The sequence below is a fragment of the Martes martes genome (genome assembly GCF_963455335.1).
Source record: "Martes martes genome assembly, chromosome: 1".
Lineage (NCBI taxonomy): Eukaryota > Metazoa > Chordata > Mammalia > Carnivora > Mustelidae > Martes > Martes martes.
Genome location: NC_137888.1, coordinates 107,031,535 through 107,058,344, shown reverse-complemented (window position 1 = coordinate 107,058,344; position 26,810 = coordinate 107,031,535). Strand labels below are relative to the sequence as shown.

The following is a 26,810-nucleotide window of genomic DNA, read 5'->3' as shown; positions in this document are numbered from 1 at the left end:
GAAAGTGGAAGAGAGGGAAGGGGAGGGAGGGAATTGTGGGATGTTGTCATCATTGAGCTGAACCTAGCAGAGGCAAACCTCCAAGTCATCCCTTTCCTGTCCCCATTACATGAAGTCATTAGATGATACAAACATTATAGTTCAAATAATATGATCCTAGCAGTCTAAGAGAACTCCCAATAAAGCCCTTTCCTGTAAAGTATAACCGCTTGTCAGGTCAGTCACAGAGAAATGTCAGTCGTTTTGTAACCGGTTTTTCTCTTTTCCTGCTTTTACCCTTGCCAGAAGGGCTTTGTTGGAGGGGGCGGGGGCCGTCTACCAGAAGTTTACACCAGGGACCCCCTCGAGCTCGAACTGCAGATGTGCTCTGGCATCTTTGAAGTTGGATTTCTCTGTTGTCGAATCTGTCTTGTATCTATTCCACATTACAGGGAGCAGAAGGGTATACAATGTCCTAACACTGGCCCTATACGAGACAAAATTTAGAAACCCTTTACTTTCCCGAGCCAGTGTGAGCGTTGCGACACCTCGACACCTCGTCGTTGCTCCAATGGCAGTCCTAGATACAGCCGGCATCTCCCCAGAGAAGGCAAGTTTCTGCGAGCTCAGTAAATATGGATGGCCCAGCCTAAACCCGTGTCGCCATGAGCTCCAGACCATAGCAAAGATTTAGGGTTATCCAAGGTAAACAGAAAATGGAAGAGGCTTCCAGAGCATGGCTTCAGGGTTTCAACCGCTTCGTGGTATCAATTCCGTTGTCTAATTTAAAACCCAGGTGGGAGAAATTCTATCAATAACTCTCATTCCTGTATCCTGGGAGGAATTCTACTGCCTTTGCAGGTGGCTACTTAGAGATATTTCAGATACCACTTTTCACTAATGCTATTTATACATTTTCAGAGTTGGGCCAGTGCTTTTCTAAGCTCCTTTTCCTTCCCTTTAATTTCTGACTCTTGTATTCAAGGCCTCTGGGTTGCTGTTTTCGGAAGTCTGAAGTAATCTTCTGATGTCCCCACTAACCCTGTTTCTCTGCCACCCCAGTCATGAACTGAGAGTGGGCTCTCTTGAGACGTAGTCCCCACCCCGTCTTGCAAGTAAGTGCCTCCAGTGTAACAGGAGCTCACCAGCATGATCCGTGGGCTTGTGTCCTCGAAAATGTTGCCAGCTCTTGATTTCCAAATACTTAGTATAACCTCATCTATCCTATGGCAAAAAAAAGGTTATCTTCTTCCCTCACCTCTCTTCCTTTACAAGACCTGGTTCCCTGGTTATTCTTTAACTCTGGTTATTCTTTAACTCTGGTATTCCCCAGGCCGTGTTCATGCAGGGTCAGAAGACTTGAATCTCACTTTTGGATTGGTCCTTTCCGAATACCAGCGTAACCCCAACCCTATTTGTTGGATCTGCCTTTTCCCACAGTCCACGTCATGATAGCAAGGTCAAAGTCTTTTTTTCTTGAGCTTATTATATTACCCCAAGTTTCTAGCTCTAAATCATGAAAAATAAAGTGGGTGGTGGTGGTTGTTGTTGTTGTTGGGTTTTGTTTTGTTTTTGTTTTTGGGCTTTTTTGGTCCACACTCTAATTCCTGAAGCCTCTCTTTTGCTGACTGTAGGCTTTTCCCACTGCATAGAAGAAGTCTGATTCCTGAAGCCAGATGTCCTGGGAACTAGCTTTATCAGTTCCTAATTTGGCTCTTGTGATATTTATTGTAGAGAAGGTAATATTGGCCATCTAGGAAGGGCTTCTAGAATTGTTCGTTGATGAATTCTGCTAACTCAGGGTTGATTCTGTACCCTGGGGCCCAGAAATATATCACCAGGGTGATGATACTCAGTCCCTTGGTCCCCGACTAGCAACAAGACAAGTAGGAAAAAATAACCTGGAGTAAACAACACCGTAAACCCCCCCACCCCTACCACCGTGATTAATCACCAATCTAAAATCGTGAATATTGCCGCCATGCCAATCCTAAAGAGAACTTTCCCTTTACCTTCTGATACCAAATCTATCCCAGGGAGGCAGCCTTTCTTTCTCCATGTAGGACTCTGTCCAGGACAAATGAAACTGTTCCTGCAGAGACTGCAGAAGGAGTCTGCCCTGAAATCCTAGTCCCTGTGTGCGTGTGCTCACCTAGGTGTTGGCCGCACCGGCGTTTGTCATATCTCCCATGAGTTGTGTAGAGAGCCTTGATTCCACACCAGAGTCCTGCTGACATCCTTGATTCCCAAAACACAAACGCACGGGGGTTCTCCAAGCCAGCATCCCTTTAAAACACAACTTAGGGCTTTCGTCTGCATTTCTAGCTGGTCCAGCTGGGTAAGCTGGTTTGGTCCATTGACACTGTCCTTTCAGACACTTTGTGCCTTTTTTCCCTAATGCTCCGAGCACCAAAAGCCAAGGCCACCCATTTCAAGCTGTTTCTCCTGGCTCTGCTCAGCCTTTATGGACAGAAGGAGCCAAACCAGCTGTGTAGAAAGAAAGAGAACAAAGGAGAACCTCAAGGAAGAGGACTTTCATTCTTTTTTATTCTGCCAATCTTCACAGATTGGTGATGACTACACTGTGTCCTCTTGAGGATTGGGGGGATAAAATCTAAGGAGTTGTCCAGCTGTTCTGGTAATGTTCTAAACCTGTTGCGCATTTATATTTACAAGGGTAGACATTCTCCATCTTTTCCCAAGAATGCTTTGTGGTCTTGAGTTGGGCATATGTTTTTGTTTCTGTTATGCGTGTATTGATATGTATGTGGAATTACTGATAGATTTTACTTTTGATAATGTATTGTACTTGTGTAATTACTGTCTTTTTACCCAGACAATGGTGAAGGTGGCCATGGGCCATAGTCATGATGGTAGCAGTGGCGATTTTCATTTTGCCCTCCTCTCTTGGGTGTTCCTTTCTCCTTTCTAAGTGGACCAGGGCCAAAAAAGTATTTGAGAACCACTGGCTTAGACGTTAGAATGTGACCAACATTTGTCTTTGTGTAATTTTAGTTCCTGGAGCTGTATTATCCAAACATGGTAAAGGATAAACAGGATAGTACCCTTCCAATTTGGTAATGAGCCAGGGGTGACTTTTTTCTTGTGTGAATGCATGGTTTTGAAGTTCTTAGCACATCTACTTTTGACCCGTGAGTCAACCATAAGTTAAAGGTATTTTTTCCCTCCAAGTATCTCAGAGGAGATGGAATATATCTGTCTGATTGATTTATTTTTATTTTTTTTAAAGATTTACTTATTAGAGAGAGCACAGTGGGCAGGGGCGGAGGGGGAGGGAAAAAGAGAATCCCAAACAGACTCCCCAGTGAGCGTGGAGCCCAACATGGGGCTTGGTCTCCTGACCCTGAGATCATGACCTGAGCTGAAATCAGGAGTTAGACAGTCAACTGACTAACCCAGGCACCCTGTTATTGATTGATTTTTAAAACATATTCCTATATTTGCTTCATTTCTCTGTGTATAGATTTTTTTTTCTCAACCATTCAAAAGCAAGTTGCAGACATGAATTTCACCTCTAAATACTTTAGTGTGCATCTCCAAAGATTAAGGATATTCTACATAGCCTAGGAAAATTACTTTTTATACAGTAATATTCAGAATTCCCCATTTGTCCCCCGAATGTCTTTTATAGCTGGTATTAATATTGTTTTTGATCTAGAGTCAATTAAGAATCCCATATTGCATTTATTGTTACCTTTTATCTTCTTTACAACACTCTGTCCTTTTTTTCCCTTATAACATTGACCTTTTCTTGAAGGGTCCTAGACAGTTGTTTTGGGAGGGTACTTTTTTAAAAGATTTTATTTATTTGAAAGAAAGAGAACATAGGTGTGTGTGTGCATGGAGCGGGAGGGGAAGGGAGAAGGAGAGAGAATCTGAAGCAGACTCCATCCTAAGCATGGAGCCTAACGCGGGCTTGATCTCATGAGAGATCAGGACCAGAGCCGAAACCAAGAATTAACTGAGCCACCCAAGTGCCCCTGGGGGGTACATTTTTAAAGAATACGCAGAAATGCAAACAACACACAAAAATGCTGGCCTTAGGCCCAGAAATGTCCCATGTTGCTGATTCCCTTACTCTTCTATCCATGTTATTGCACTGACCTTAAAATGCTAGTATAAAAGAACAGTGAGTCAGATGAGATATTTAGGTCGGAGATAGTTTGCGCATGTTTGAGGACAGGGCTTTTGAGGGAATCATTAAAATTTTTTTAGCACAGCTTACTAAATAGTTGATTTTACTATTTATGGGTGATTTTTCACTATATTCAATTTTTTAAATTTATGCTTAGTGAGGTTAGCTGTGTCAGATATTAAAGAAAACAGCACATTCTCCCATACCTCCTCCAATTCTGCTTTTAGAACTTGTGCCCCCTAACTACATTTGATAACATTTCAAATTTTTATTTTTGGAAACTGTTGCCAGGCAGAATTAATGATAACTGTATTCAAATGGGCTTGAGCATGTTTCTTATTTGGTTTGGAAATCCAAGAGGCATCTCCTTTTCCAGATGCTCTTTTAAGTGCCAGAACCTATCCACTTACTTTATCTCCCTCGAACCTTCTTGGTTCCCAGAACAGAGTATTATCTCCTGTCCTTGTCATTCGCTAGTAGTGCTATAGCAATTACAAAGAATATTGAAACATTAAGAATATATTTTATGCTTGAAATGAATTTTTAATGTACTCAGCCCTAAAATAAAGACCTATTTCTGACCTCTTCTGGTAGTAAGGTAGAACTTAAAAAATAAGCCTTGTTCTCTCTACCTCTTTTTTCTTACTAACTGGCTGTTTGCACTTTTTCTCAAAATTTGTCCCAAAAAGGCCAGAGCTAAGGAAAGGCAGCAGTATATTGGAAAGTAGGCCTGTTGGCTTTGTCGGGCTCTTCAAACCACAAGTCCCAAGAGATACTACATCTGGTAACTTAAAGCCCTCTGGTCTTTGCTAGTGGGGCACTCTGACAAGTTAAGGGTAATGAGGAGAGAAGAGATCACACCTGCTCTTTCTGGTGGCTTCTTTGGTTCTATTTTACCTCCTGTTTATATTCCCATGTCCTTCTGCTTGATGGTTTTCCCCCTGCCTTCTTTCCTCGTGCTCTGCTCACTGCCATAACCAAAGAATAATACGGGCAGATGTCTCAGGCTCTCCTACCCCTCCACTCTTGAACTAAACAGTACATATTTCCTTACTATGGAGGGACATGAGGTGAGATGGTAGTGGTCTAAGAAAGGAACAGTGCCTAAAGTTGGGGTAAAGGTAATAGTAAAGCTCAAGAATAGACCTTCACTGTAGGACCATCACTCTGGAATCTCGAGAAGTCTCTGACCACGACTACCTACATTCCACATTCAGGAGTGCTATGAGAAGCTCTAGAGACATGGGCTGGCCACCTAAGACGTAGCCTTATGGACATGCCATTTGGAAGCAGGTGTTGGGGTTCTGGTCAACTTTGTCATGACACATAGCTTTCCGTGTAAAGTAAGAAGATCATGGCTATCGAGTGTGACCACACAAGGTCCTCCCCCCAGGGCAGGCCTGCACAACTCATTTGGAAAAGATGAGTCTGCTCCAGATGAAGGTACTGAAACTGAAGAAAGGAGGAGGAAAATCCCAAAACAAAACCTGAGCAATGACCATAGACAGGAAAGTAGGCAAAGCCTGTGTGTGAAGTGGGAGAAATAACGATGGGCTTAGTCTTTCTCCCCCTCAGACTGCAGTGTCACTGATCAGCGATTTCTTTAATGCTCAACAACTACATGAATGTTGTATGTATTCACAACAAAGTTAGTGGCAAACTGAAACTTTGATGATTATGGGAACACCGAAGGAAAGCCTTATTAGAGGAGGTGGGTTTTGTCTTAGTAAAAAAAAAAATCCTTTTAAATCAAACTGTCGTTCATCATAACATTCAACAAAAGTGTTTTCCTTTGTTTTGATCGTATGTGCTGTAATAGTGAAGTTCACTGCCAGCACTGGCATGGGGTAGCTGCCTTGGACAGAGTCCACAAGCCTGTACTTGTGGGCAGGAAACAGATTTTGTCAGCAGAGGGAATTATTATTTCTCTTGAATGGGCCAGTTTGTCTGTTTTTTTCTATTTCAAAACAATTGGGTTATTTCTTTGGAAGACTGTTTCTATACCATAAAAGAAGAAAGATTTTCTAAAATTTGAGAATTCTTAATAAGTATTAACTCAATGATGCTATTGAGCAGGGCTGCTTGCTTTAAAAATGAGAAACTTGCGCTCCCTTCAGCAGCACATATACTAAAATTGGAATGATGCAGAGAAGATTAGCATGGCTCCTGCGCAAGGATGACATGCAAATTCGTGGAGTGTTCCATAGTTTTCCCAAAATAACCATGTATCTTAACAATACTGGAATTAAACTAAAAAACTTAATACAAAAACAGAGAAACTTGATTGATATGATGTAAAGATCATAAAGCTTGACAAACTGTACAAGCATTTGGATCAGGACCCAGAACTTATCAGAGCACAAGAAGACTCCTTGTACCCCCTGAACAGGCACTACCCTCAGGGTAACCTCCATTCTGACTTTAAACACCATCTATTAGTTTCCTGTCCTTTTGAATGTTATATAAATGGGCTCACGCAGTATGTATTCTTTTGTGTCTGGCTTTTACTAAGCATATTTGTGAGAGTCCATGTTGGTCAACGTAATTGGGATTTCTTTATTCTCATTTCTGTGTAGTGCTGAGATTTAGTTTGGGGTTGCAATGAGCCTGTAGATAAATTTGGGAAGAATTCATATCCCTATAATGTTACACTTGATCTTAGCCAAAAGGCCGAGAAGCGATATATCGCTGTAATGTTAAGCTTGCTAAATGATGAACGTGATATATCCTTCCATATATTGAGAGTGCTTTAATTTTCTTGTGTTTTATAGTTCTCAGTTGAGGCAGCTTACATGTCTTTTATTAGATGTGCTCCTAGGCATTTGATGTCATTTGTTGCTATTGTAAATTTATTTTTTAAATTTCACATGTATACAGAAATGGTTCTTTTCTGTATTAGGCTTATAGCCATTGGTCTTGGTAAATTAGTTTACTGATTCCTATATTTGGGGGATACTTTTATATTTTCTACATACCAAATCAGGCCATCTTTGAATAATGACAGTTATATTTCTTCCTTTCTAATCCACTTGCCTTGTATTTATTTTTCTTGCCTTATTGCGTTGGCTAAGATCAGGGCTGATTTTAAATTATTTATTTATTTATCTATCAGAGCGAGAGAGAGCGCGCACAAACAGGGGGAGCAGCAAACAGAGGGAGAGGGAGAAGCAAGCTCCCCACTGAGCAAGGAGCCTGATGTGGGACTTGATCCCAGGACCCTGGGATTATGCCCTGAGACAGCAGTAGACCCTTAATCAACTGAGCCACCCAGGATTCCCTTAGGCTTGATTTTTGTGTGAGATAAATCTCCCAAAGAGTTCCCTAATAAGAAAACCAACTATAAAGTTAAGTTGATTGATCTGTGAACATAATATCTAGATTTAAAATGGTGTTTTGGTGGTCTACAGAGCAATATATTGTACTTTGTGGTACACATCCATAGATACAGACTTAAATCTGGTTACACAGGAATCCTGGTCTTTCCTACCCCTGACAAGCAGAGACTCTCATAGTGTATGGATCCTTAACAGAGTTTTTGAAGTTCAGTAGGAGTCTAGATAGCTCACTCAAAGTACTCTTGCCTCACAGGCGGCATTGAGAGGGAATTGTCTAGAAGCACTTTCAGGAGAGGCAGAGAGATGGTATCCATGGCCATAAGGTGGGATCTGGCCAGTCAGTGACCGGCTGTGGAAGATACCAAGTCTTCAAATTCCTATGGCTGTCTTAATAAGCAGAAGATATTGGTCAGCTGGATTATAGAAGGGAGGGGAGATCTTTTAGGTGGAATGGGTGGCAAGGACTGATAAGAAGTAAAGGCTACTGGAGTCGAGAGATGTTGGTTCCCGGTAAGAGAGAAAGAGGAATCTTGGGCATTTTGGTGGCCTAGGGACAAGAAAAGTATGAGTTGGATGGATGCAGGTGTATCAAGTATGTGTCCCGCTGGAGACTGCAGAGTAAACATGAGGGTAGAGACCCTGAGAGCTGGCAAAAAGTATTCTTCTGCTCTCTTCTCTGGTGTTGTCTTTCTTCTCTCTCTTCCCCCATTTCTTTTACTACCTTTTGAATTTAGTCTTTTTCTTGTAGATTCTCTCAGGAGGCAATATGGTAGAGTCACTAAGCACTGTTTAAGTAGGAATCTTGACCACTTACAGCTAAGAGACTATGCCAGATTACTTACCTTTTTGAGCCTGGGTTTTCTATCCTATGAAAAGGGGATACTAGAAGTAGCTTTTTCATTGTGTTGGGAAGATGGACTAAAATAATGTATGTAAGAGCAACTTATCACAAAGTAAATGCTAAGGGGTCTGTCTGGCTGCCTCTTTCTTGTCTGTCTACCTTGTTCTTTTCCAGAGGTCTTAGTACTTAATTCATTTTTTTTCTTTGTTCTAGAGTACTTTCTCTCCACCAGGTGTAATGTGATATTTTTGTTTTTGTTGGGGAAAAAAAAAAGGTTCGTGTCCTCTATTTTTAGTGTACAAAGTGGGTGAGCAAAATGTCTCCCATTTCTGTCAGTGCCGTAGATTAGTGAAATGACAGAAACACTTGCTTTCTGTCCCCTCTAATAGCAGCTCCAAGACCTTGAGCAATTACTTTAATTCCTTTGGGCCTCACAGTCCTTATAAATGTAGGGCCCTGAATGAAGAGGACTGTGGGGTCTTGGTCTAACTGTAAGTGCATCTAAGAGATGATGCTAGAAGTCAGATTCCTCATTGTGCATGCCATGAAAAAGGGGCCATGGCTGTTAGGCATACATCCTGCCCCCAGCATCTCCAGGATGCCTGGCCCATAGAAGATGCTCAGTGAGTGGGTGAATGGATGAATGAATGAATGGTATCTTTATAACAGCAAAGGTTGTCTGTATTCCGTGGGGATTATTGGGCCCATTTTCTGTAACTCTGAGCTTAAACTCAAAATTTCTAATTGTAGAAAATGTTTATCCGCTTACATAGTCAACTCTTTCGGCATTTCTTCGCCAACTTCCTCAGGAGTTCATGACCTTTCTTCTTACCAGTCTGTCGCCATGCTTTGTAGTCCTAGGTCTCTGTCATCATTTAGGAAGTTGCCTGTGCGAAGTTAAATACTCTATTTTTGAAAGCACAGTGTGTAATTACACAACATCATAGCACCATCTGTAAGGTGCTGTGCCATTTTCTGTATTTCTCAAGGCAGCATCACATATCTCATTTTACAAAGGAGGGAGCAGACTGAAAGCAGGGAGCATTCCTTGGGCTTCTAAGTTCCTGCTTTAAATACACCACTATCTCTGACTAATGCATGCCATAATTAGGTTCCTTCACACATCCTCTGGCCCAGCAGTCCCTTTGGAGAGCTGAGCCTCCTTCCTTACCACTCCAATGGCCCCTAATGATTGTCTTTTCACTGACCTGTGGAACTTTCAATTCTTCCTCTGGCCATGTTCCACTTTCTTCTCTCTCTTTGCAGTGGTTCATTCCTGGGGAAAACATATTTATGACTAACACTGCCTTGCCTTATAGTGTAGAAGCGGTCCCAGCCGTCAAGGTTAAGAATTAATTGGAAACAATCCACTCAGTCACTCATTGTCTTAGTCCATTCAGGCTGCTGTAACAAAATACCACAGACAGGACAACATATAAACAACAGACACTTATTTTGAAAGTTTTGGAGGCTGGAAGTTTGAGATCAGGGTGCCAGTATGGTCAGGTGAAGGCTCTCTTCTCATTTTGTCCTCACATATCTCTGCCCTCATGACCTAATCACCTCCCAAAGCACCCCCCCAATACCATCACATTGGGGATTAGGATTTCAACATATGAATTTGGGGGGGCACAAACATTCAGACCATAGCACTCACCAGATATTTCTTGAACTCCTTTGTGTAGAGAACATAAGATTCCAGGTATAAGACAGTTTGGGGGGTAGTAGAAGATGCCATTTTACTTTAGAGGCAAAATGATAGGTTACACACTAAGAGTACTGTGTAGATCTGAAGAAATCATGACATCAGACTTAGCTATCAGTTTAGATTCTCTTTCAAAATGGGTATATGCTCTTGCTGAAACCATTAGAAAAATGTTTCCTTCTGGACAACTTTGGCTTACCCTCTGGAGTTAGTCTTGTCAGCAGAACTGGTAACTTTTTAAATAATCCTGTGAAAATGTCAATACATTTCCAAAACCTGAAATAGGAAAATTGAGTGATACCATAAATTTTTAACTTTCTAAATGTAGGTAAAGTCATGATTATAAAGGATTTTCTTTAGATAAAGAAAAGTAAATTTTTCAAGGACATGTAACTTGTGTTTACACCGGGGCATCATCAACCTTCCCTCATGATTTTTCCAAAACTTTTATGGCAGAAGGCTAATGAGAGGAGAGGCAATGACAAAGGGACCGTGCTGAGAACCACCAGAATACCACTGCATTGGAGAAGTGCTTTTCTGTGTCAAGTTGTCTGACTCTCCCTTTTCATGTACTAACAACATTCTCACAACAACAAGCTTAGCCATTTTCTGTGTCTGAATGTCTGAAAACATTTGATAACAATTGAGGGTTGCTGCCATGATGTCATCATCAAAAAATCACGAGAGCGACTCTAATGACTTCTAAATATAGTCTTCCAGTTCCGAACTTATTGCATGTATTTAGGAAAAGCAGTTGGCATTATAAAAACCTGTCCTTTCCAGTCAGTCACTGGCAGGACTTTGCTTTTTAAACTTGTCATCTGTGATAGAGTCATCTGTCACATTTGTTCACTTCGGAGACCTGAACTTGGGGTTGTAGATGGCACCTGAGCAAGCAGTTGGCCAGAAGATTGTTCAGTCTTCTCAGCAGAAAACAGATGATCGTTTCGCTAATTCTGCCTGGTATCATCACTAAGAATGAACTAAGCTCCCGAAAGTGTTCTAGGGGCAAGCACTGAGTCAGACCTCAATTTTGGTGGGATACCAGGGCAGTGATGGTGGTTAGCTATCTAATGAGACCTTTGATAGGGTGGAGAGTTGCTGGCACAAAACTTAACTCGTCTCTCTCCCACCCTTCATAAGAGCTGGACTGGGAGCAGCAATCCTAACTCATAAAGAACAAACAGCCCCCTTGGTGTAGCATCTTTTAGAGTTTGTCCTTCTACTTTGGGTAAAATGCCCTCACTAAAATGAGTCAGCTCCTAGATGAGACAGAAAAGGCAAACCTGGTTTTATTTTGTTTCATTTTGCTACCCTGTAAGTCACCTTGATTTGAAAAACTTTGCCCTCTCGGAATCACATAAGGAATACGCACTTGATTTCCGAACATTATGCAAGAGCTCTGTGTACTATTTCATCAGTTTTGGAGAAGTAATTGGCACTTATCTGAAAAGATTGATTATGAAAACCTACCCTCAGGGGTTGGTCTGTAGGAAAGGCACAGAGCAGACATAAGCACAAAGGTTTCCAGGGCTTGTCCTTAACGCAGTTAGCCTTAGCTAGGTTGAGGTTTGGTCCATTGTTTTATTTCTTTGCTCCTAAATTTTTTGAAATGCCTTTAAATCTCAGTAATTCTTACTCAGAGCTGATATTTAGAGCTGCTTGAGGAAGGACTTTTAAAAAGTCAAATATTTAATTTATATGCCTCTGAATAAGAAATATACTTACTAGAGCAGTTTCAAGCCTTTGGTAAGTTAATGTGTACTGTCTCCCAATGTATCTATGGCTGTTTTGTTCCTTTTGGAAACAAATTTCTTCCATGTCTGCAACCCTTGGTATTCTGTCGCACCTGCATTTTTCTGGACGAACCATCCCCTGCAGGAATTTTAAGGAAGTAGACCCAACACCACAGATATGGGGGAATAAAGACACGGCTAATTAAAAGTGTCAGATGATGACTTCCGACTTGAAAGAGCTTTTCATTGGCTTTAGATGGAAGGCTCTGTGTTTCAGCGTTTGGCTTTCCCCCGCATGTGACTCGATATGACTTCCAAGAACCATCCACTGGTGACAGGGGTTACAGAAGGAAAGCATTGTGCTTGCTGTTAATCAGCTATCCTCTCTCTGCCCACCTCCACCCCCCACCCCTGCCCCAACCCTCTTCTGATTGCAGTGGTGCTTCACGCCCCACCTCCAACCAAGATCAAACGGGAGCTGCACAGCCCCTCCTCGGAGCTGTCATCCTGCAGCCATGAGCAGGCTCTCGGTGCTAACTATGGAGAAAAGTGCCTCTACAGCTATTGGTAAGTGGAGCCAGAGAAGGGCTGGCCGGAAAGGAGCCCCTCGGCCGGCTGCTTCAAGGACTCTTAGCAGACACTTAGAGTAGAGCTCAGAGTCGTCTCTCACGGCGATGTCGTCCTCTAGGTGGGGGCTGGTACAAATGGGGGCCTTTGTGCTGCACATGAAAAGCTAAACTGTGAAATGGGCTCTGCAGGGGAACCAAGCACGGAGGGTACTGAGCCCTCCTGAGGGAAAGAACCCTGAATACTGGGATATTTGATCTGGGGCTTCTAGGGAGGGAATATATACTTCTTCATGTCTATCATATGTTAATGTGAACTTTAAGCACCAAAGAAGTAATCTTCAAATCAGAATATATGAAAAAGTCCCCGTGCCTGTGCCCTTTACTTAAGAATATCCAGGCCCCAGGAATGAAGCTTTAATTTTAAATCAGTCTTTGCTCTAGAAGATAAACACAGATCTGCCTGGGAAAGGGGGAGAAGAGTCGTTAACTCAAGCGATGTTACGGCAGAAATGTATCTTCCACAGAGAACCTGACTAATTCCTGGGGACCCTGGAATCCTCGGGAGAGGGGGCCAGAAACCCCCCAGGGCACAAACTCTGCCCCCCCTCCCATCTATCCCTACACATGGCATATATGGAGAGTGCTTTTAGAAGGGGGAAAAAGGAAACCGGAAACAGAGGCTAAAATTATCTTTGAGAAGAATCACTAGAAGTGTTAAACAAGTCTCTGTGACGCAGTGTGTTTGTCACTTTTCAGAGGTACAAATATTCCCTCGGGGCTGCCAGCAATTTAACTATGTTAATGCTGTCATTTCCTGGCAATGTGGCCTCCCACCCAGCCTAGCTGTCCTGCCAGACCAGCGACCAGGCTAATGGCTTCATCATGGCTTAATGGTTCCTTCTCTCTTTCTGTTTACAGTGCCTATGATCGGAAGCCTCCCTCTGGGTTCAAGCCATTAACCCCTCCCACCACCCCCCTGTCACCCACCCATCAGAACTCCCTGTTCCCCCCACCCCAGGCAACTCTGCCCACCTCTGCACACGCCCCTGCAGCGGGCCCAGTACCAGGTGTGGGCCCCGCCCCCGCCCCTCACTCACTTCCTGAACCTGGACCACAGCAGCAAACCTTTGCGGTCCCCCGGCCACCACATCAGCCCCTGCAGATGCCAAAGATGATGCCTGAAAACCAGTATCCATCAGAACAGAGGTGGGTGCTGATCTGGGCTTCTTTCACTGCCTTCATCCCCTCCCCTGCGCCCCACCAGGAGAAAGGAAGCAGTTAGTCGTGTTTCCCAGGGACCTATAACATTCTCATGGCATTGAGGCATCTTGCGAGGTAAGACGAATGACAGGAATGTGACCCGTTTATATAGCACCCTGTTCTTGAGGTACTCCAGACGATTTATGAAGTAGATAAAGGAGAGATCATTAGTACCATCCCCACATTATGGAGGTAGAAGACTGACGGGACCAGGTTATACAATCTGTTGACCCTCACTGAGGGCTGTGGCTTCTCACTGGATACTCCCTGCTAGCACTGAACCCTGGTTTATGCTACCCACAAATACTTTATTAACATTTTACTCACGTACTAGGGAAGACTGCTAAATTACAAAACATATTATCACTCATCTGATTTTAACATATTTTAACAGGGAATTAACTAAAGATGTTATTTGTAATCACCTACTTTGGAGATAGAAATCTTCTGGTTTCACTCCAGGTAGGTTCTGTATTCAATAAGGAAATTGAGACATCAGGAATAACTTGCCCAGAGTCTTTCATTCATCAAATAAACTAAAGTGGAAAGGGAACCTACTCGAAAAACACCAAACTTAACATCTTAGGTCCCAGCCTTGGAAGTCCATTATCTGGGTATTCTAGAATTTTGGTTGCCTGTGGCCTTCCTTTATATAGGGTGTTCTGGAGACCCATCTTTTTATTTCAAGTCTCTCTAGACATATAGGTAGGGAGTTGTCAGTGATGTTACCAAGGGTCTCAAGATGGTGACTGGTATTTCTTTCCTCGCTTTCTTGTTCTGTCCTGCCTGGGTGTGGGGCCAAGGGGCAGGAGAGGGAGGATGTAGGAGTAAACCTTCCTCAGGCTTGGTCCAACCCACTACATCCCAGGATTTACTCAGGGGTCACTTTATTTCTAGATGAAACACTGAAAAGAAAGCAGACATTCTTGTCTGATTCTTTTTTTTTTTTTTAAGATTTTATTTATTTAGTTGACAGACAGAGATTACAAATAGCCGGAGAGGCAGGCAGAGAGAGAGAGAGAGTAGGAAGCAGGCTCCCTGCTGAGCAGAGAGCTTGATGCGGGCCTCGATTCCAGGACCCTGGGATCATGATCTGAGCGAAGGCAGAAGCTTTAACCCTCTGAGCCACCCAGGCGCCGCTCTTGTCTGATTCTGATTCCCTTTCCCCCTTACTGTGAAAGTCACCATAAAGAACTACATAATTTGGCTGGTTAGTCGTTATTCCCCTAGCGAGGCCAAGAGCCATGAACACCAATGATACGTAGGTCCCAAGAGGCAAGCATTGACTCAAGTGTCTCAATAGCGGGCCTTGGTTTCAATAGGGAGCTCATCTGAAGGAGGTAGCTATCACTAAGCTTTGCCAGTTTATTACCTTGTTAACAGCCTTGCACTTCTTCAGGAGAATTCAGAAATTGGATTTTCATGTGAAAATTCCAGGTTGTGTGGGGTTTTTTTGTTTTTGTTTTTGTTTTAAGTTGGCAACTGATTCAAATTGAAAACAACAGCAACACTTTACAGACTAAACAAAACTTCTTGGGGCAAAATCACTCTGCAAGGCTGCCAGTTTGTGCACTCAGGTCTGGATAGCATTTTTATTTCAAAAGTTTTTTTAGTTTTGTGTTTTTTAAACAGTATCTTCCTGATTTTCTGCAGGGATCATTAATTGAGGAGGAGGGATGAAAGAGGTCATATATTTGGTATTTGAAATACTTAACAAAGCTTGTATTTGTTATATCATGTGTAAAGGAAAATTACTTCATGTTCAGTCTCTTTTATTCATAGTTCCCCCTCAATCCTGTTTCTTATCCAGAGGGCTTGTGTAAGGAGAATATTTGTCCTCTTGCAGCCCTGGTAGACAGAAAGCTTTAGTCTCCATGGTGAAATAGGTTTGTCACCAGGCTACCAAGCCCTCTGTCCCCCAAAAGGGGAGGTTTGATCCCTGAGATATAGGAGTATCTGCCCTCAGGTGTCCAGAGAGAGAGAGGCAAGAACCAGAAACCAGGTATTTCTTTTTGAGGAGGATTCCTCCCTGACATCTGCCTGTGTATCTTAGACTTACTTCCCCTACACTCTGCCATTGGGACTGTGGGTCTAGAATAAAAAGACCCCCCACACGCTGGGCTGATACAGAGGTCCTTGGGAGAACTGGGGTGAAGGGAAAAGTCCTAAATTGATAAAATAAGAGCAACACTGGGACACTCAGTCTTCTACCCTAGGGCACTGTAGCCACCAGGTTGCGAGTGTACAGGAGTTCCCACAGGGGCTCATTAAAAATGCAGATTCCTTCCTTGGCCCCAGATTTTGAGTTGGTGGGTCTGGGGCATGACCTGGATATTTTAGTGTCACACTTTGAGAAAACATGATCCAGCTGTTTCTTCTACCCCCATCCTTACTCCAGCCCCCCTTTTTCTTAAGCATCAAATACCCAGTACTCTGAATTTTGTTCTTATTGCCCTTATCAATTCTTAATGATGGTATCCATGTGATATTTGGGTGATGTAAATTATATCAAAGACATGACAAATTATTTTGCTTATAGATACTGGAGAGCACACAGAAAATGAGGCAAACTAAAATCCCTGGTCTGATTTTGTAAAAGTCATAGTAATTGCACTTGTATATGATAACAAGCTTCGTAATCCCACCTTTCATAATGATTATGTCTGCCTAAAATGGAGCAGATCACTTTTTTTGGTAACTGGAGTTTGTTCTTTGATTTATTTTTAAAAGAAAAATTAAATTTTTATTTAATTACAATCTAAGAATATTACTTCAAAAAATAACCCCCTGACAAAATATATGGTATTTTGCAAGATATGAGATATGAAGGAAATACAGTCTTTTTTTTTTTTTAAGATTTTACTTATTTATTTGAGAGAAAGACAGAGCATGAGCGGAGGAGGGACAGAGGGAAAGAGATAAGCAGACTGTCTGGGGCGGGTGGGGCCCCAACCCTAGGAACCTGAGATCATCATCCTTTAGTTGGATGCTTAACCAACTGAGCCACCCAGGCGCCTGGGCAAATAGTCTCGTTTGAACTTTTTAACAATCCTCTAACCAAAGCAGAATAAAAAACCCTATTCCATGGATAAGAGTATCAGGCCTCAGAACAGCTAAGGGACTTCCTAATGGTCACATAGCCAACTACAGGGGCCTACATTTAGAAACCAAAGCACGCACTGTTTGTTTTGGTTATGATTTGGTGGGGGGGAGCGAAGGTTGCTAACATTCTCTTAAACTACCAGAACTCTCTCCTTATTTTAAATTACAAAATCCTACTAAATTCCTATTTTATCATCTAAACTCATGTTGTGACAGTTACCTTATTTGTATTGCTCACAGTATGCCTTATTTCTGCAATTGAATAAACTTTCTGAGGTTTAACAACCATGACTTAGAACCTTCTCAGCCCAGTATCTTACTTGTCCTCAGCGTATGTTTATTGACAGTGCTAGTAGTTTGCGAGGATTATGCTTTAAACAAATAAAATATAATCTATTCAAAAGTACATTCTTAATGTTCCATATAATCTTAGTATATAATTTTTCACAACTCATAAGTTATTCTTAGAAGATAAATACTGTGTTTGGAAGCCATGATTTATATTCGTGATTTCCTCCCCCTCAAGGGGGGGGGACTAACATGTAATTTGGCATGTTGAGACATGTTCCATTTATCCTTAAAGACCAGCTGTTCCTTAAAGAGGAGGCGTGTTTTTTCATTCAGCCATCCCAATCTCAAAAGTTTTTTCATCGTGTTGCTTATGATGTTTACATGGGCTGAGTGGAGGAATTTAGAAAATGTTCCTATGTTATACCCATCGTACTGGCTAGGTATGATTTTGTCCTTTGTTTTACCATTTCTCATTACATCTCGAGTTGAGGTAGTCCCCCACAATTCAACTGAAGAGGCTCCACTAGGAAATTTTTCATCTAAAAATTTTGGAATACACTGCTTTCTCACTCAGCATCAAGAGGCAGATCTCAAGAAATGACAACATTGAAGACAGTACTTCTGGTGGAAAAATCCTCTGCTTCTTGATGTTCCCCCAATGGATCAGTACTGTCATAGGCTGTCCTGCTGAATTGATAGAATAGAATGTCCCAGAGTCACCAAGAAAGGGTCAGTGATGTGAATCACCTAACCTGTTCGAGAAAATTCTCTCCCTCAGTGGTTATGATCCAGTCTTCAAAGCTTAAAGGAATGAGCTTACGTTTTGTGGAATTGGGATTTGATAGGTAACTATTCATTCCCTAAAGATGCTGTGCAGATTAAGAGATTTAATAAACTCAAGGCTTTTTGTTGTTTCTACTTCCTCCCTTAAAGTCCATCCCCAATAAATTGCTGTTCATTTTTGTCCTTCAGATTTTGTAGTTTTTAGAGAGGGAAGAACCTGACTGTGAGTCATATTTGTAGCCTGGCCTGGAATGAAGTGAATGTGTCTGACGCATCTCCTCTCCACGCACTGCTGTTAATAGCATGTTACGTATGGCGGCACCAATTCACTTTGGGATCCGAGACTGAGTTTCGGAGATGCTTAATGGAACCTTCTTTGACAGACTGGCTGATGTACTTCTAATGGTTAGAGTGGGGGTGTTTTAGTTTTGAATCTTAAGAGGGATTGTTTTTAGCATTTTACCATGTTTACCCTAGTTATTTTGTTACTTTGTGTCGAGTTAAAGGAAATTTCCTTCTATTCCTAGTTTACTCAGAGTTTTTAATACAAATGGATATTGAATTTCATCAAACATTTTTTCTGTCTATGGACATCATCAACTGAATTTTCTCCTTCCATTTAATGTAGTGAGTTACATTGGTTTATATATGAAACCAACCTTGTATTCATGTGCTAAACCTAACTTACTTGTTCTGTGTTACCTTTTCTGCATTGCTGGACTTTTTATTCTAATACATATTGAGGACTTTTGCATCTGTATTTATGATTGAGAATAATGTATAATTTTTTTTCTTATATTATCCTTGTTGGATTTTAGCACTGAAGTTATTCTCATCAAAGGAGTGGGGGGTGGGGTGTCCTCCTTTTTATGTATACCGGAATAGTTCATGTGAAATTGGAATTCTTTATTCCTTGAATTTTTGGAAGAATTTACTAGTAAAACCATTTGGGCCTGATATTTTCTTTGTGGGCAGATTTTTAATTACCGGTTAAGCATCTTCACTTCTCTGGTCTTGCTCTGAATTTCTATTTAGTTCAGTGAATTTAGTAAATTACTTTTTCTGGGAATTTTTCCATTTTGTGTGAGTTTTAAAATTAATTGCCATAAAATCTCTAGTTAGTCCTTGGCAGACAATATCATTTGTCTTTTCAACAAATCGACATCGGTTTTGCTCTTCCTCTCTATGTGATGTTTTCTGTTTTTCTATTTCATTGATTTCTCCCTACTCTGACTAAAATCTTTTATTCTTTCTACTTCCTTGCATTGTTTTTCTTTTCCTAAGTGCTTTGGTTTGATTCACTCGTTACTTTTTTAGCTTTTTTTTCTTTATAGTATAACATGTAAGCAAATAAAGCTTCTCCTAAGGCTGGGGTCCCCAGATACTCCGTTTGTCCCAGGTCACTTATGGTTTATGCCTAATGGAAGTTATTGCTCGTAGCTTTCCTTTTTACTCCCCCAAATGTCCTGATTTGTACAATCAGTTACTTGATTTCCCTACCCAAGTCCTGCTTTAGCTGCATCCCTGAAGTTCTGATTTAAATTAAAATTCTGATTTGATTTAAAACCTCAGTTCTAAGTGTTTTCTATTTTTTCTCTCAATCCTGCAGTTCTTTAAAAATATAGTTCTTAATTTCCAAACATATGGGAGTTTTCTAGCTGTCTGGACTATATGATTTTTATTTAAATATCATCAAGAGAGTATTTAAAAGTAGTTACAGAAACAGTATAGGCTCTGGAGTTGGGCCTGGGATTGAATCCCACCTCTGCTACTTCCTATCTGCATGACCTCAGGCAGGCACTTAACTTTATCTAAGCTTTGGTTTCTTTGTCTGAAAACGGTAGAAGGGTAGTTACTTGCCACAAAGAATCATCGGGCGGATTAAATGACATCATACTGGCACAGAGAAGGGGCTCAGTAAATGCTAGCTCTTGTGACACTGTTTAAAGATCATTTTCATATTCCATAAAGGAATCTTCCTAAAATGATGCAGATACCACAGCTTAGAAACTTCTGTTGCTTCATTGGTTAAGGGTAAGTTCTTACCGTGTGAATCTCCCTTTATCCCTAATCTTTTCATCACCAGACGCATTAGTGTTGTACATATAAAGCTAACACTCTCACCACCTGATATTCTGAGGACATCCTGTATTTCCATCCCCGTCCTTCTTCTGTGTTTGATGTTAGGAAATCAGACAAACATCTAGGCCTTTAAAGGACATATTTTGTTCCTCATCTATCAATGTTTTATCACAGTTTAGATGGGCCAAATTTGAGTTGCGGCAGTGCTGACAGACCTTGCAGAGCCTTGAGAGCTTTTTCAGAGTTCTGTGGTGTGCTTTTAGGGAGTGTTCGAGTTTTGTTTGGTAACAGCGTCTGGCTCTTGGTATATGGCAGGAAAGTAAACGTTAGTATGAAATAAATGTGAATAAAAATCAGCATTTTTATTCTGAGAGAGTGGATATTGGGTAGGCAACTGGTGGACTCTTTTTATGTTTGCGTGATAGTTTTCTCCCGATTCTTTAAGATCTCCCCGTACAGTTGTGTAGCTTCTGAATTTTGCTTATTGGGGGGGAGGGGAGGTGGGGGAGGATTTGGGGCAGTCGATGGTGGTGTTTGAAAGTAATATAAGGTGGGGCGCCTGGGTGGCTCAGTGGGTTGAGCCTCTGCCTTCAGCTAAGGTCATGATCTCAGGGTCCTGGGATCAAGTCCCGCATCGGGCTCTCTGCTCAGCAGGGAGCCTGCTTCCTCCTCTCTCTCTCTGCCTGCCTCTCTGCCTACTTGTGATCTCTGCCTGTCAAATAAATTAAAAATTAAAAAAATATAGTGTTAAAAAAAAAAAAAAGAAAGTAATGTAAGGAGAATTTAACAGCTAGCCGGGCCCTGTTTCATGCATTAGCTTTTGTAATCTTTACAACAAGACTTTGGACAGGTATCCTGGTCATCCTTACTTTATTGACAAGGAAAATGAGGCTCAGAGCAGTTACATAACTCACCCAAGGTCACACAGCCAGTAAGTGGTAAAGATTGGATTTCAGCCCGGAATCTTCTGCCTTCACGGCCACAGCCTCTTATCCGGCTCTGCTGCTTCCCTGTTCTACCTTCTCTTAGCCTTAATGGAAACGTTAAGGACATGGTGTTGGTTTCCTGGCTGATTTTATGTCTCATCTCCCGGCTGACCTCTGGACCACAGCTACTTTACCTGGTACCCATAGCCACTGTGTAGCCTTCGTCAAATCCACACTTTTCTCCTTTCGTCCTCCAAGCATTGTGTTTACTCTGTGTGTTGGCAGCAGAAACCGAAAAGGAAATGCAGAAAAAGCATCTAACGGTTTTCATAACGTAAACCAAATGTTGGTAGCGTGGGTGAGCTCTTGGGAGGAAAGGCGCTATATAAATCTGACAAATAAATAAATAACTGGTTCTTTAAATAAACTGGCACCGAAAGAGCCTTCATCCGTCACCTATTGAATTTAAGCTCACTCAAAAGTCAGAAATCTTTTGCTCCCCAGCTGTGAGTTCACTACGGCCACCACTGAGGAGTTCCGCTGGGATGGCGGGTGTGGGAGGGAGAAGGGAGGGGGGTGAGCAGGAGAAGGGGCTTGTGAGGAACCAAGCGGCTCCTCCACTGAAAATGATTGCCCTCCTCAGTAAACAGGAGGCATCCTTGTCAGAGCTGTATTATATATACAACACGTTCTTAGATACTTCAAAAGGATTGCGGAAAGGGGAAGGGGGTTCAAATGAAGGTCAGTGAGTAAAGTTCACAGAATGTATTTTGAGGACAAGAACGGAATTACTTTACTAATCTCTGGGAATAAAACCCATTATCAGCAGCAAGCTCTGAGAGACTCTTTCTCCAAGTATGTTGGTTTTGTGACCTACCCTTAAGATCCCCTTTGCCAGGCCACTCCCTCAAAACAAACCAGGACTGAACCATCCCAATTATAGACTCTCTCCTGCAGATCCCAGGCCTCTAAGCTCCATGCACCCTTGAAGTGGGGCTTGGGGGAGGGACAGGGGCTGCTGGCTGGTACCCGTATGGAAGTACCTTTTCCTGAAGGGGCCACACCAGGCCGACTCTAGAGTTTCATTCTGGAAGGTGAGAAGCTAGGCGCCTGGAGGAAGTGAAGGACTTGGGCCTGCCAGCTGCAGAGGCTCTGGTTACAGAACTAAGCGGTTCTGTGCCCTCTCAGAGCCATCAAAGGAAGTGATTTGTGGAGGTCACCTTTGAAGGTGCTAAGATGGTGGCAGAGGGGAGAGAATGTGGAAGATGGGTGCCTTTGTTCCTGTTCCTTCCTGCGGGTGTAAGGTTTGGTACTTTATAAAAATAAGGCCTTGAGAATATCTTCGTCTTTCTTTTCTGCCCACTTCTTCAGAATTCTCTTCAAAAATTCAGGTTTGCTGTGTGCTGCTGCTGCTGCCTGTATTCTAAATGTCAAGCCTAAACCCGGGTTTCAAATTTACACTTCTTCAAAGACCATAGAAGGGTTTCCTTAAATAACAGCAACCTTGAAAATCCGCATTCCTGATGAAGTTCCACTGTAATGCATTCAGCACCACAGCGAAAGGCTCTCAGCCCACTGAACCTTCTACAGTTGGTACAACTTGTGTAATACGTTGACCAGGCAGATTCCGAAGCCTTTGGCCTCTGGGATAAAAGAATGAGCGTATGTAAAATTGTTTGGTGATCTTCATGTTGGGGCATGATCTTACGGCGCTGCTTTTGGTAAGGTAGTAAAGATTCCCACAGAGGGAGTGCCATGCTAAACCCCGATCAAAACAATGTTTTATCTGCATCCAAATCTCTTCAGTTAAAGATTTTAAATCTTGATATTCTAGAAATCTGTTGGCCACCTGTTGCCACAGATTGATTCAAATCAAATTCAAATTATTTTATGAAAACTATTCATAGGAGTCAAGCTATAATTAGAGTAAGACCTTAATATTACAGGATTCTATTGTTGATTTTAAATAACCTATTGGAATTCGTTGTTGGGAACAGGTTATTTCTGAACCTGAACCTCAGCTCTTGCTTTCTGCCTGAGGGCATATATTCACAAATGCTTTTCCTTATACACAGAGATGAGTGCCTTACACGTATTTCCTGGATGGAGACCTCACCTTGACAGTTACCATCTCTGACTTCTAAACCCATCCTCCTGAAGTCTGGTAGTGCTTACAGCCGTGGTGCAAACTGTGCTTTGTAGGCATGATTTTTATTTCGTCATTCCTGTAGCATTATGATGCAGAATACACCCCCATGTTACAGACAGGAAACTGAAGCCAAGAAAATTTACCGTCTATCACTTTCCCTTTCACTATACCGCCCCTCCAACAGAGAAAGGGCAGTTGGCACACTTCCGGATTTTTCTGACAGCTCAAGGATATTAATGCTACTCAGTTAATAACAAAAGGCTTTTATTGCTCTGTCTTATCATAAAGTAGTGTATATTTATTAAACTGTAGATGGGCAAAAAAGAAAATCCCCTAATATCATAACCAACCAAAGATAAGCAGTATTCACATTTATATAAGTATGCAGATCTCTCCAAGGTTTGTATGACACCATACTTTTTTTTCATAATTTTTATTTTTGCAAATATTAGATGCTCTTTGGAACTATTTCACAATACGTCAAAAATATCTTTCCAGGTTCTTACATATTTGTGTATTACATCATATTCGATTGTTGCTTTCAATTCAGTCGCTGTATCACAATGTGCTTATTAGCCAGTTTCCTTGTTGGAGGCTTGCACTGGTGGCTGTCCTTGTAGCTAGATCTCATCATATCCATGATTTCAGTGCTTTTTGTGTACCAGGCACAGTTCTGTTAACCACCTGTAACAAGTTGTCCAAGTAACCAGGACAAACCTTTCTCTCTTAGTATTTTTTTGATCACTGATGAAATTGAACTGCTTTTTTGTTGACAGTCATTCATATTTCTTCTTTATTTATGTCTGTTACCAATTTTTTTCTACTGGGATAGTCATTCTCTACTGATTTTTAAAAACTGCTTGTTGTCAACAGTATTAACATTGCTGTACCTGTTAGAGACTTTTCCCCAGCTTGTTTGGTTTTTGTTTTTGATGTTTTCTGACTGTTAGAGACATTCTCCTCAGTTTGTTTTCTTTTGATTTTGTGTCTGATGTTTTTTGACCTGTAGAAATTTATACAATGAGGAATATCCATATTTATCTTGACGATTTCCATTGTTGGTATGATGCATAGAAAGCTTTTCCCTCACTCCAAGATCATATGTTTCCACATATATTTTCTCTGCCATTAAGGTTTCACATTGAGGGGCTCCTGGGTGGCTCAGTGGGTTAAGCCTCTGCCTTTGGCTCAGGTCATGATCTCAGGGTCCTGGGATTGAGCCCCGTATTGGGCTCTCTGCTCAGCAGGGAGCCTGCTTCCCCCTCTCTCTGTCTGCCTCTCTGCCTACTTATGATTTCTCTCTCTGTCAAATAAATAAATAAATTCTTAAAAAAAAAAAAGGTTTCACATTGAAATCTTGAATCCATTTGAAATTTATTTTGACATGTGGTATAAAACAGGGACCTATCTCCCGCCACACACACACTAATTTGAAATGCTAACTTTACAAGTAGTAAATTTTGGATTATACCTCAGTTTTTTACTTCTCTTTCAATTCCTTTGATTTGCCTATCTTTCATTCCTTGTATTGCTGTTTTCATTACTGCAGTTTTAGAAAATTTGTGAATATCTAATATATCATCATTTCTTTTCAAAAATTATTTAATATTTTAAATAAAATTTAGAATCATTTTATCAAGTTGATTGGGAAGTCATTGCTTTAAAAATAATTGTTAACAAATGAATAGCTTCAAAGTCCTAAATATTTTCTCTTTAATTAAATTTTCATTCTTTTCCTCAGAAAATAGTTTTAAGGTTTTATTCTTATATGGCCTGCACATTTCCTGAGTATTCCTAGAGATTTTCTGTTTTTTATTGCTATTATGAATGGGTTTCTTAAATTACATTTTCTAACTGGTCAACCTGTACTCTTTGGTCTTTAAAACTTAATTCTATCTACAGGTAAAAGAAGGAATGAACTAGTAAATATATGTATATGTTAGTCGTATTTGCAAATAAGTGGTCGTATGTATTTAGACACATAATCTGGCCCAACTGTACAGATGGACTGTGTGACATAAATGTGCGTGGGAGACAAGAGGCTGTGTGTCATTGATTGTTTTTTTTTTTGCCACTCCCTGACTCAAGAGGTCTGAACTATGCCATATAATTTGGGGAAGAGGGTAAAATGTTCAGAAATAAGCATTAATAAGTGCTTTGCAAATAATTTCATTTATCTAAACTTCTAATTCCTATGCTAAATCAGAGGAGGCATGTATCATGTTCTTAGTTAAAAACTATAACTACTTTTCTTCTTACAGATTTCAGAGACAACTGTCTGAACCCTGCCACCCCTTCCCTCCTCAGTCAGGAGCTCCTGGAGACACTCGCCCCAATTACCACCGGCAGATGTCAGAACCTATTGTCCCTGCAGCACCCCCTCCCCCTCAGGGATTCAAACAAGAATACCATGATCCACTCTATGAACACGGGGTCCCAGGCATGCCAGGCCCCCCAGCACATGGGTTCCAGTCACCAATGGGAATCAAGCAGGAGCCCCGGGATTACTGCGTTGATTCAGGTTAGCATAAAATCATGCCATTCCTTTCTTCGTTCTCTCATTTATCTGTCTGGCTGTTACTGTCTTCTGCATGCGGAGCTTTAGGGAATAGCTTTACTAAAAATCACCCTCAAAGAACTTAGGAGCTAGTAAAGCAGACTTGTTTATGCACAACTGAGTATAAAACCAAACAGAAAAGCCATCCCCATGGTAGGAAGGGCAGTAGGCGTTGCGAGGTGGTAGGGAGGACACCTCTGAATCCGAGCCTAAAGATCCAGTCATGGTGATGCCCTTTTTTAAGATCTTGGGATCCCTGGACCTAGGAAATATCATTTCTGCATTTCAGTCCTTGCCCCCAGCTTTATGGCTTTCCTTTTGAATATAGTAGACTCACCAACTCCCAATACGGGCATAAGGAAGAGAGTCTACACGTAGGATGGGATTCTTTCTATTCTTGAAATGAATGGTATTTTGAGAAAGCACCTGGTATGTCATGACTATATGGGGTGCTGGGTACACCATGGAGAAGACTGTCTTGTTGATTGCTTCATGGGATTCACTGCCCTGTTGCATTGCTTTCACCTGGGAAAGTTCCTGGTGTCCTTCAGAGGCTGTTGGTGTGTGCAGGGAAAGGGCACCTGTTGTCTATTTGTGGGTTACCTCTTGTCTAGAAATGTAAGCACATCAAGAAGTTTAAGCTTTACTTGGGGGCTCTCCCCCCACCACCACACACACTCATTCACTAACTATGTATCTTCTAGGCCCGGCATATAAAATGACATCATTAGGGGAAAGAAGAGTTGGAATTCTACAATTGGCACATTTGAAACTGTTTCCTCCTCTTCTCTTCCTCTTCTTTCAGAAATTACTTAAACTTCTTCAGTCTTTTCTTGCAGTTGATGCTAAAGGAATTTGAGGGTGGTAGGTAGGCTTTCAGCCTTTTCCACGGGTGCTTTTCTTGAAGAACCTGGGGGAGCAGTGGGGCAGTACATATTTGAACAACTTTTGCAAATGGAATAGGATATACAGTTTGCTCTTGGCCTTCTGGGAGATAATGTATAGACTGCTCAATTCAGGCAGAAATGGATTATGGGAAAGGCTGGGAAGTAGACAGAAAGGAGACATCTGTTGCTTTATGATATTAAAAAAAAATTACCAAGTGTATGTATAGGTATTGATACCTTGTAAAATTCCCGCTGGCACTCCTCCTGAAGGCTTTGATGTATTTTTCTCAGGAATAGGCATGACCAGCAACATTTTTCCTTTGGGACTGACATTTTAATCCATCCTGACGAGTTTTTCACCCCACCCCACTCCCTTAAAGCAAGACACTCAGAAGATGTTACCATATCTGCAACTTGTGTGTCCCGCATGGGCACAACTCAACCTACCAGCC

The 26,810-nt window shown here is 41.5% G+C and overlaps 1 protein-coding gene across 1 annotated transcript in view; it reads left to right on the top strand.

Annotated features, from left to right (window-relative positions):
* ETV5 (ETS variant transcription factor 5) overlaps positions 1 to 26,810 on the top strand; it is a 58,102-nt gene that overhangs the window by 15,189 nt on the left and 16,103 nt on the right. Inside the window, exons 6-8 of the mRNA XM_080800417.1 lie at positions 12,190 to 12,319; positions 13,240 to 13,527; positions 25,176 to 25,435. Coding sequence (XP_080656543.1) covers positions 12,190 to 12,319; positions 13,240 to 13,527; positions 25,176 to 25,435 — 678 coding nt within the window. The remainder of the gene's footprint in view (positions 1 to 12,189; positions 12,320 to 13,239; positions 13,528 to 25,175; positions 25,436 to 26,810) is intronic.